Below are 12127 nucleotides of genomic sequence, written 5' to 3'. Positions count from 1 at the left end.
GATTCCCTATTCAATCAATTTCAACGATTCGCAAGGTACTGTGTACCAAAAAAGAGTTATATAAGATGTAAATTTAACTTGTTTAGTTTTTATATTTTATTTCATTGAAAGTTTCAGTATATTATTAGATACATATATGCTTTTAAAATACTCACTCATATCAAATAGGGAAAATGAAAATACTCGCTTTAACATTGGCAGTAATGAAGATGATGATCGTTTTGATCGATTTTCCTTCATCTTGATTTTTGGTTTTTGCTTTTGCTTACTCAATCCATCACTTTACACTACAATTTGCTGCCAGAATTGTGCACGTGATGGCGTTCTGGTTCATTCCTACCAAATTCGCTGAACCTGCGCAGAAGCGATCCTCTCCCTTTCGCTCTATCTCTCTCTCGGTGTGTTGCGATCATTCTCTCATTCTCTCTATTTCTGATCCTCGCCTATGTACCGGGTATTCCCAGGTTTTCGGATGTTTTCCCATTTAGTTTTTCCGACGCTGTGATACGATCCGGCAGAGAAATTCTCAATCCTTCACGCGATCGCGGTTCGTTCAACTTAATATTCGCTTCCGCGCGGTTTGCTTGTTCAAGTTTTTTTTAAATTAAATTGTGTTCTTTCGGTTTTTTGTGGTGTGATCTTTTTGTTCTTTTTTTTGCGTTTATTGTGCATTTTCTTTCCCATTTGAATGTGTAGTTTGATCGTGGCTTAGGCGGTTAGGATTGGGTCATATAAATAAATAATTGACGATCACTGCGTGGTGCGTTGGAATGTGTTTAAAATAAAATCTCTCATTAGAAGCATCGTAATAAGGGGTAGCCTTGATAGTTTCCGACAGTCGGCTGCTAGTTTCTCAGTGGTACAATGTTACCGTCTCTCGACTGTGTATTTTTTGTTTCGATCTTCTAAACGCCCGTTGTAGGCAGTTTTTTTCGCTACCACACGTTCCGCTGCCGACGACCAGAGTAGTGAGTGGTTTTGTTCGAGTTTAAAAATAAGTGTGTTATCCTGCGAATTATTATGACCGGTCGGTTTTGTTAACCCCGCGTGCCGGTACAGAATAAAAGAGCAAAGGAGTCGTCTCGAACGGTGGCCGAGAGATTCAAATGGCCATTCCACCGACTCGGACACACTCCGTAAATTGATGCTCATTTGTGCATGATGCCGTACGGATGAACCCACGGACATGGCTTGGCAGCAGCTTTGTCTTGGTGGTTTGGACGTTCAACGTTCGACAATATGTTGGTAAGGGAGCTCTCACGTCACTGGTTCACCGTCGTGTCACGATCGCCGGCGTGATGAGCTTCGACGGGTGGATTGTGCGAATTTTCACACATTGCAGATAATTCGATTTGCTTCGCGAGACGAGGGCTCGTTGTTATTGAAAGTGCTCTGTGATCTTTCCTTCCTGCGTCGTCAGCTGAATGATAAGTTCGTTCGACCGCTTCAAAGCGTGCGAATCAAAACACAGAAATTGTATGGGAAAACATGACGGAAAATGCGCCCCCTATTCCTAGCACACTTCAATTATCCACTTCATGTGCAACAAAGCCTACGACAACAGCATCCACAGTTTGAAGAAGTCAACAAACTTACCGTCCCGTACGATCGGGTGCGTTTGGTTTCCTTTTTCTCCTTGTTCAGGGAGGGTTTTCCACCATCCCAAGCGACGATGATGGTGGTACGCGTGGAAAACGCGCTGGTAACGTTCGTCTTTTGTTTGGATTCTAAAAATAAGACACGAGTAAGGGAAAAACGGCAGCATAACGGTTAGGTACTCCTTACACGTAGGGACGACGTGCATAGTCGTTCATTTACGGCTACGGAACAGCCGTACGGTGCGCGGAATGCATCGTTAGTTGCGTTTTGTGGTGGTGTTTGATCGAAGAACATCTAAGGGCACAAATGCGGGGTTTTCCGGCTCGATGAGCGCAGTTTTGGAGTCACATCAATGCAATAACCGTCTGAGGTAGTTTTAGAGGAACAACTGCGTTTTACTGTGCTTTAGTATTTGTGTTATATATAATTAGACGTAGATCTTATTTGATCTATTTAAGCTCAACAGTAGTATTTTAACCAACAAACGTTGTGTTACTCACGTTCGTTTATAAATTGTTTATCAGTAGGGAATGTTTTCCATTACCTCACACTGATAATATCCTTAGAATATTCAAAGTGTCACAATGAAATTAATGTTTTTTTATGAAGGTTAAAGGCAAAAATTCTTGCTTGTGTGAGCTACATGCATATAGTTCTATCACGCTTGCTGCAGTTGTTACAAATCATTTTCCATATGTGGCGCAAAACCCGCTATACATTTTCCCATTTCGATTCATGGCAACATCTGATGATTTCGCGATCGAAACCGTGTTGGATGGAACCCATTTCACCCGTGCTTACGCGTTCGACCGACATAGAAACTAACCTCGATGCAGAAATTTACACCTAAAATCTAAATAAAAAAAAACACCCTCACTTTCATGATCACTATCCCAGCGGCCGTCGGTAGCATATCGGCAGCTCGAGAGGACAGACGAGCCATGTGTCTGACGCCGTTTAGGGCGACCATTCCTTGCATTGCATTCGCGCGTCTGCCACCACGAGACGTCGAGGCGAACGGCTGGTTCGAAGGTGAAGATGAGATTCGGAAGGAGTGTTGAGCCGATGCCGGCGACGACACAATATTCTCGTTCTAATTTGGCAGCCACCCTCCCAGGGAGTAGTGCGAGATTTGGCCTAGTTTTTGGGGTTTAAATCGTTACCTAAACTCAGATGCGTGCTGGCATGATGTTGCAATGTGCATCAGCTTCTGTTTGGGTTGGGACACTCGGGATTTTAGATTTTTTTAGAGAGAATTTCGAATCGCCGTTTCGTGTGGAAGTACAACACAGAAAAACATTCATTGGGACTAATTTGAGTGCGCTTGAAAATGTGTTCCGCTCTTACTTTCCCTGCAGTGCAGGCTTAGTGTGAAGGACGGCTTTGAGCATTTTCCCGCTTGTTTTAGTTGGTTTGTGATTGTTGGACTAGCTTTTAAACGATCGGTGATCCTCGTGTACCTTTTTTACCGTATAAATCCTGCAACTTCGCGGGGTATGCCATCGCGATGTACAGAAAGCATCGAATCGATTCAATCCAGACTCAGGACAGCAACACCAACAATGTGGGCGATCTAATAAGCAGGTTCGAGGTACGCAACTATCCTATAAATAGAGGACTGCTGCCGGAACCTACGCCCGGGACGGGAGTCGATCACGGATCCCCGCACCGTCGGCATTCCGGGCCAGTTCGAGCTGCGCCCTATTATTCGCCAACATCGTCTCCACCGACACGTCGCCATCGTCCGTACGACTCCTATCTCAGTGACGGTGCGGAGAGTGAACCTCCCAGAAGGATGGGTGAGCACCGAGTACGCCAGCGTCCTGGCACCACCATGTACTACAATAACGGCTCGTTGTCCTCACTGAACGAATCCGACTACTACGAGGAGATGATCGTAGATTCGCGATCACCAACGGCTGGTCGCGCTTATCACCGTTATGGTGGTGTAAGATCTGGTGAGGACACGGCGTTCCTCGAAGAGATCGAGGATCAACCCCTGAACAAGGAGCAGGTGGCCAGCTCGCTGACCCGCTTCGGTGCCATACTGCAGATGCTGTCCCGGATCCCATTCCCTCGGATGTCTGTCACCGGCATGGGACTTTGCTCGCTCGTCGCCATCTTCTTCTGTCCACGTGCGATCGGTTCGAATATACTATTTCCCGGTTTTAGGCTGCTGTTTGGCACGCTCTACCCGGCCTATGCCTCGTACAAGGCGGTGCGAACCAAGAACGTCAAGGAGTATGTAAGTATTTGCAAACCGTTCGAAACCACGAACGTTAACTTAACTAACTAACGCTGAGATGGTGTCTCACAGGTCAAATGGATGATGTACTGGATCGTGTTGGCGTTCTTCACCTGCATCGAAACGTTCACCGACATACTGCTGTCTTGGTTCCCGTTCTACTACGAAATTAAGGTGATCATCGTGCTGTGGCTGCTTTCCCCGGCCACCAGGGGCAGCTCGACACTCTATCGCAAGTTTGTGCATCCGATGTTAACGCGCCGTGAACAGGTGAGTCGCATTTTTATGTCTGTACGTTTGATTCGCTAATTTTGGGGAGCAAATTTTTGGTAGCTCCAATGTGGCAATGTTTCGTTGCAAGCTGCCTTTTGATGCGTTGTTAAATAAAACGGTTTTGGTTTGATCTTACAAACAGGAAATCGACGATTACATCAACCAAGCCAAAGAAAAGGGCTACACTGCAGTGCTGCAGCTGGGCTCGAAAGGTGTCAACTATGCGACCAATGTCATTATGCAAACGGCCATCAAGGTAAGAGAAAGATGTGCCAAAAGGATATCGGCCAGCGGTTAAGAGGCACACGAAACGGTGTTGTAATTTTGACTCACATTGCAATCGATCGATTCTAACATGCCATCCATCTCACGGTTTTTTTTAAATTTTCGTTTTAATTTAGTTTACTGAATGCATAACACACGTAATTTAAATGTTCCGTTTATTTTATTGGTTTGAGTTTGAATGATTTTAACGTGAATTTTCTTGCGAAGTGTATAGCTTTAAAATAAATCCTCCAAAAACATTTTGCCTGCCACACGCCTCAAAAGTGCATTGCAACGCACTATTTTCACGCGTGTTTTGTATATTTTACAATCACTATCGCTCAAATGCAACACGCCGCGTGCCGCAGTATGCACTAAAAAAAAGCCGAATAACCAAACGCCAAACTCGATTTTTTTCGTTGTTTTTTCCTCCCCTTTCTCACTCTCCTAATTTGCGTGGATTTGTGACCCACGATGCGACCTGCCCGCTTTTTCCTCATTTCCCGCCGAACACACCCACTCACAAAAAAACAAGGTTTTAGGTGCTAAGCCTGATGCACCGTTCGGTAGCATGATGCGCATTAGTCAATCCGATAACTCCCTGCTCATGACAGCAGCCGCGGTTGCAGCGCGAGTTGGCGTTGAAAATCGGACCACTTCCGCTTCCGTCGTCACGCACACTAACGGTTTGACCACTAACTACCACGACGGAAGTCCACCGGGAGGCGACATGAACGACGGCAGCATGCTAATGTCCTCCGAGCAGCAGTTTCACGCCATGTCGACAACAACAACAACTTCCCTCGCTAGCGGGCGTGTTCGACGATCGCAATCGGTTGACTCTGCGCTGAACAAAGGATCTGCCCATCCAGGAACTGGCCGATCGACGTCGTCTGCTACTCGAAGTGTGACACGAGCCGCAGCAGCTGCGAGCGTTAAACAGCACGGAACCATCTACGAGATGGATAGCGAGGACGAGGAGCGTATTCTGGCGGCGGAAACGAATTTCGTCCTGGGTACCGCTGGTGGTAAGCCTGCTACAGAAGGTGGAACGCTTCGCGGACGAACGCGAGCCATCACCGTGATGAGTGGGGAAGAGTCCGATGGAATGGAAAGCGTCTCATCGGCTAGTGGCAAGACGCAGGCTAGAACGACCGTACAGGACACGGGACGTGTGAAGAAAAATACTCGAACGGTCGTTGGCGGGTCGACACGGTCAGCGGCAGCTAAAGGAACGACACGGGGTCGTCGGAAGGTTGACGCAGAACCGGCCGTACTCGGGGAAGTTTCGTAAGACGATTGCATTGATCGACGATATTTAAATACTGTCGCAACCTGTCCCAACGGGAAATGGGAAAATGTGGTAGATACGGCAGGAAAATGCAGCGTTGCGTAACCTGAAAGCAAAAAGACTAATTTAGGAATCTTAACTCAGGGTCACAGGGATTCAATTCTGATGCGAACGGACCAAAAAGCCTCCTGAAACGGGCGTAAAAAGAAATGGTGGAAAAGGTGACAAGAAATCAAACGGTTTGGTAGTAACAAATTGTTTGCGAGTGAATGTTGTCAACTCCCTCCGACGTGTTATTCTGCTAGCTTAATTAGACCACGTTTTGTTTGGTAGTTTGAAATGTTACCGTGACGGGTGAATTTTGTGTGAATTTTGAGACAAACACAAAACACACAAATAACGCATCCTTTCCCTGGGGTAGGCTACTAATCAATGATATGCTAAGCGTGAGGTCGTAGAATGATTTGCCATTGGATGCATTCCTCCATAGTTAAGGTTAACCTAGTGCTTGTTCTAACGTCCTCCCACCACCACCTTGAAGTGTTTGCTTGTTTGTTTGCTGTCGATTGTTTCTCGTCTCTCGTGCACTGGCAATGTTGTTCTTTCTTTTCTATTGCAGCACGTTCCAACCGAACAGCTTCTACACATGACGCTCAAAGCAAACGAACCCTAGAGCCAAGCGCACCTACCGAAAGAGAGAGAAGCACTTGTTTAAATCGTTCCATCCGATTCCATTGTGTTCATTAGTTGTTGTGACCAAAATGTTGGCAAAAATCCGTACCAGCCAGGTGGACAGGTGGTGCAACTCTCTCATGCAATGCTTGCAACAGTTGTTACAGTAATTGCGCGTCTAGCTTGCGTTTGAAATGGCACATAAGAAACAAACTCACATATCACCCGAGCACGCGTGTCTCCTTGTTGCTTGTGAATCGGTATCTTTGTTTGAAAGTTAGTAGCACCGACTAGTAATAAACGTTGTACGCATTTTACACAGTTTACAGAAAGGATGATCTGTTTCGTTATCCTTTGGACAAAATTGATTAACGGTTATACAGAAATTAAATGGGCACAGCTAGAGGAACGATTTGCCAAATTTAGAATCGATCGAGAAAAGGAGCTGAATGAGTTAACTGCCAGGGAAAACAGTCTTATTGAGGGAATAAATGGCAAACATTTCATATAGGCAATATAGTAAAGGTACATAAGGCTTATAAGAATTAAGAAAAATAATTTTCCTTTTCCAAATTGATGTTAGATAAACCCGGCTATCGTGCCCCGTAATGAAAAAGCTAGAAGACGATAGACGTATTAATACTCAGTTATGAAAAAAAAATCGAACGCACAAAATAATGCCAACTTTGGATAACTTTAGTGAGTGAATTCTTTGCAGGAATGTTTACAGTCTTAGGAAGATATTAGAGCCCTCGACTGATTACGATGAAACGATAATTTTATCAAAACGACGTAGCACAAATAAAGTTTGACGATTCCAAACGAAGCGTTTTTTTATGATAGTAGCAGGGAAATCACTTATTGGTCTATGTTTTATTTGTTTCCTTTAAAATATTGGCACAACCTATATACCCGTAAACAATAAATATTATTGTTGAGAGTGGGTAAGTTTCAGTTAGCCCTATAAGATTACCCAGTGATTTGTAATGGTTAATACATTCATCGCCCAAAGAAAGCTAACATTTACAGCTACGATCAGTTATCCTTTTTTAATGGCTTTAAAAGACGCTTTTGCCAGTTATTAAAGCTTCGCTTCGAAAGTGTTTAACCGTGGTACGTATCTTGATTTTATTATATTCCTTTATTTTCCTATGTTTCTTTTTGTTTTTGTTTGTCTAATAATGCTCCTCATTGTACATAAGTCACATGTTTTGTCACACACGAAATCTTGCCACAGCATCCACACATGTCACATCTCTATCGACAGGATAATGCTAGTGTAATAAGGTTGGCGGTTTGTAGAGCCTTACGATCGATATTTGGTTGATTCGATGTTTGGGTTTGACTCACTGTTTCGTCCGCAGGGTGGTGGCGGTCTAGTCCAGACGCTGCGCAAGAGCTACAGTCTGAGTGATCTCTCGGAACCGGACACCCAGCGGACACAGGATGAGGTGGACGAGATCGTTAACCGACCGCAGCGTGTGCTACGATCGAAGAGTTCCCGTTCGTCTTCTGGCAATCGGCAGATGGATATGTACTTTCCGGAGGTAGAGATTGCTGGGACACCATACCACGGTGCGACTGCTCCACCGTACAAGTAAGTATGAGGAACAGAGAGGATAACATTGTGTCTTAAGGGACTAAATTTTGACTTTTCATGCCATTTCGTTGCAGTTACATTCGCTCGTCGGATGATATAAGCTCGGGATACTCGAGCGCCGAACCTGGGCTCAGCCGAACGGCTTCAATGAGCAACACCGCACGCCCGAGACTGAAATCGAAAACACGAGAAGTGAGTATCCTTGTTCATTGCACACGGGAAAGCATGTGCTTGTACGACGTGGAAAGCGAGCATGAGACAACAACACAGGAAAATTTATGGCCACACTTAACACTTTAATATGCAACTCATGCATCAAAATGCACCAAATCCGGGCTTGAGACGGGGTTTTTTAATCATACCCAAATGGAACGCAAGCATCAAGCGCAAGTGTGCGTTTACACTAGTTATATTATTTTAATAGTTTTTCTGTTTCTTTTGTTGATTCCCATTTGGTCTGGTTTGGTGTGATGGCACTTTCTATTGCACTGCAAAAAGGATGACGAATATGAGGCGGTGGAATTTTTTGATGAAAATGAACCAAGGCTTGTCCACGCCGGCGGCAATCAGGAGGGTGGTGGGACAAGATTTTCCCTTCCACAGTGTGCCACCATCTACGAGCTGCATCCGGGTGGATCCGGATATGGAAGCATTAGTTCTCTGCCGGCTATTACACAGGCGGAACATACCACGGATGCTGCAACCTTGGGAGCTCCAATATACTCGAGTGGCACGCAGGCATCACCAATGACGCAGGGAAGCGTTCAGAGTGCGATGGGCGATAAGTACAAATTGTTTTTGACTTGGATGGAAGAACAGCAAAAGAAAGGTACGGGCCCATCGGAAGTTAAGCCGTTTTCCACGTCTACCATAGAAGAGAAGACGTACGTCGACGAATCGAATGACGATTCAAAGAAGCATGAGTCGGTGGAAAATCGAGAAGAAAAACAGGATGAGAGTTATGGCGTATTGGAAGTGCAGCAAGAAGAGAAACGTGTGGAACCGACGGTCAATATCCAGCAAGAAGATCTTTCATTCATGGAGGACAACTTCCAAGATACGATATCGGTGTCGTCGAACGAAAACGATGAATTTTTGGAGATCGAAAACGCTGATTCACCATCAGGGATTGATGAAGAGAAACCCACCGGTACCGGTTCGGCTACAGTGGTGGAAGAATCGCCACAAGTGGATGTCGTTTCCGATAATAACACGGACATTGAGATCCCTGTAGGAGGTCAAAATGCTGAAGAACTGGAGAAGCAATCTGAAAATCATACGGAAGTTGAAGTAGCACCATCCGAATTAGACACTCAGGCTGCCGAGAAACTACCAATTGAAACAGCTCCTGTAGCTGTGGAACCGGTTCCGATTGTCGTTGGTATCGTCGCCACCGATGTTGAGCTTTCAAATGGAAACACTACCGTCGAGCCCTTCGAAACATCTAATTTATCGGTGGCGATTTCTTCATCCGACTTGAACTCCTCCAGTTCATCTCTAGCAATGTCCGAAAGCAGCACGGGAAGTATTATCAACCTGTATGCCGATGCATCGTCTGCTCAAGCTAAAAAACATGCTTCCTTCGGCAAACAACGAAAAGCCCCCCCGGTTCCAGTTTCTGCGCTTAATCCACCACCCGAGATGGTGGTCGTCCGAGAACGAACTGCTAAACCATCGACCTCGGATGTCGCTACAGTGACCCCAAAGCCTTCTACCGTATCGGTCTCTGCAGCTGCAGCTCCCAAAAAACAGCTACCGACAACAATGGCCACCGTGACGTCTCGTTCGAGAAGCACAACCCCCGTACCAGCGGAGCGATCCAAACCGAAGAAGTTTATGAGCTCGCTGACGGGAATGTTTAAGAGCCACGGGGAACCGACCCCAGCAGTTAGCCGTTCCAGTGAGCCTTCGTCTAATGCATCTGGACACCCCAGGGAAACCGAAATCTAATCATCTACAGCTCTCAGGACGTGCTGTCGCTCGATCCTTTCCCCATTTCGCAACGGCAAAGGTTAGGAGGATGGAGAGCAGTTTTTCCTATTTTGTTCTTTGTCGAACGTTTTTGTTTGTTTGGCTTTTTTTCATCTGTTTGTGTTTCATTGCGATTCTCTTCGACATGTACTGTTTGTTTGTTTGTTTCGTTAACATCCTTTTAAGTCTCATCGAGCGCTTGAAAAGAATCAACAACGTTCCCGTTAGCTTGTGCAAAGGAGCATCTTCCGGCGAGTTTACTAACTGCGAATGGAAAGCGTGACGATGGAGCAACGTGTGACTAACTACTGAACTGTGTAGCGGATTTTTTTTACAAAACCAAAGATTTTAACGCGATCATGCACACATTGAGTCTTGGGAATGTTGGAAAGTCGAGCCCTGTGAATGACAATAGTAGGATTGTATTATTATGTGGCTGAAAAAAAGAACCAAAAACACACCAAAAATGTGGAACCATGTGCTTTTGTTATTACATAGTTTAGGAAAAGTGCTTGCAAACGGATGGACCTTCGAAAATGCTTGCATGGAAGTCCTTTTACCAACGATACAATATCGCTATGGATTGATGGTTGAAATTGCCTACATTAAGATCGCTTACAACACGTTCGCTCGAAACGTACTCTAACACACCGATTTCCTTTGCTTTCCGTTGCAGGAGAAGATGTCGACCAGCTGCACGACGTTGCCGCGCACCAAAAAACCGGAAAAGGCCACCAAGGCACGCACCAAGACGGAGAAACCGACCGTTTAGGTTCACAGCTCGCGCCAAGCCTTTCCACGATTTCATCCTGAGCTTGCAAAATGAGTGTTTTGTTTGTGTTAACCTCTATCGACAAACCACCGGCAGATAGCGTCGATAGCCGTTCCGTTCCTGTTGATGGCGTTAACAAAAACCAAATCTATCTACGATCGTGTGTGCTTTTTTTGCTCGTGCAAATGACGCCGCGATCGCTGGAGAAGGTCGTGCAGCAGAGCTATATTAAGAGATTTACGCACGCCAACGATGAACCGATTTCATGTACGCATTTATGTAATTATGTACCGGGAAAGGAGAACGAACAGCGTGTGCTAATGGATGCCAAAAGGAACCGCAATAGATTGACAGGAAGCGGGCTTAAAATTCTGTGTCGGAAGGTTGTACGAAAGCGCTGTAGTTAGATGAGGTATTCAAATGAAACGTTGGCCAGATTAGGCAGGCGACAGCGAGACGAAAGGATATGATACTCGTATTGGTAAATGTTGATCCCAATTCCCCTCCCTACAAAACGGTGTGTAGCAAATTCGACTGCGATTAATGGTAAAGTGCAGCTGATTCCGCATGTTTAGACAAAAGGAATAACGAATATTCTCAAAGAACGCAAAAGAACTAAAAGTCCAACGAAGCATTTCATCTCTGCTTTAGCTCAGGATCAGGAATTTATTTATGTGCAATTGTTTTTAACTTACTCAATCGTTCGCACAAGCCGTAACGAAACAGCAGATAGGTTTTATAATGCTTAGCAGAAAGGTCGTTAGTTGCGTCGTTTGCGGGCACACTTGTGTAATGCGTTAAAATTATATTACAGTTGGAAAAAAAAGTTAAATAAGTCCCCGCTAGCTTAAGGCCCCTTTTGGTTTGACGTCCGTTTAACCGTAACGTAAGCTTTTCGAGCAATCGCACAAACAGAGTTAGTGTTGTAATTTTCTTGTTTAGTTCCTTCCCCTTGTCGTTTAAGAAGAGCGCTCGCGTGGAGCCATTTTGAATCGATTACGCACACTTTTCTCACATCCCTCACACACATATCTTTACGGCGAATGTTGTTTCCCCAAATGTCTGAACCGCTTCACCATCGTTAGTTTAGGGTGGACATCTTTCCACCGGGGTTAGCGAAAGAAGAGTGGACATGGCTGAGCCGAACTGTGGCACAATTAGCGAAGAAGAAACAATTGATCGTACTGGTGATCGTAAGCATAACAGGATAATGATAACGCGAGCGGTGGCGGATAAATGTGATTATCGTGGTGTTGCGATCGCGGGGTTTGGCAAAGTAAAGTTTATCAAACACCCGGATAGGATAGGATGAGAGCGTAATACCAAAATCCCGTGATTTATCAAGCAACGATGGAGGAGATCCGTAGATAGTGCAATGGATAAGACAAAGCGAGATGGAAACGTAGGGTTTGAATGATTAGACGAATCGTCATCTCTCGT

General features: G+C 45.2%; 1 protein-coding gene across 1 annotated transcript; it reads left to right on the top strand.

Annotated features, from left to right (window-relative positions):
* The first annotated feature begins 511 nt into the window (after positions 1–511).
* Positions 512–9945, top strand: LOC128721362 (uncharacterized). Its single transcript, XM_053815106.1, has 7 exons — positions 512–547; positions 2958–3844; positions 3917–4114; positions 4260–4373; positions 7709–7941; positions 8019–8136; positions 8443–9945. Exons 2-7 carry the CDS (start codon positions 3107–3109, stop codon positions 9892–9894), a joined length of 2853 nt encoding a protein of 950 aa, XP_053671081.1. The 5' UTR covers positions 512–547; positions 2958–3106; the 3' UTR covers positions 9895–9945.
* The last annotated feature ends 2182 nt before the right edge of the window (positions 9946–12127 follow it).

This window comes from Anopheles nili, chromosome 2, assembly GCF_943737925.1.
Source record: "Anopheles nili chromosome 2, idAnoNiliSN_F5_01, whole genome shotgun sequence".
Lineage (NCBI taxonomy): Eukaryota > Metazoa > Arthropoda > Insecta > Diptera > Culicidae > Anopheles > Anopheles nili.
This window is presented reverse-complemented; position numbering and strand designations above follow the sequence as displayed.

Coding starts and splice junctions, on each gene's coding strand:
- LOC128721362 (XM_053815106.1), top strand. CDS start 3,107: ATGTACAGAAAGCATCGAATCGATTCAATCCAGACTCAGGACAGCAAC. Junction 4,374..7,708: donor TTATGCAAACGGCCATCAAG/GTAAGAGAAAGA, acceptor TTTCGTCCGCAG/GGTGGTGGCGGTCTAGTCCA. Junction 7,942..8,018: donor GCGACTGCTCCACCGTACAA/GTAAGTATGAGG, acceptor ATTTCGTTGCAG/TTACATTCGCTCGTCGGATG.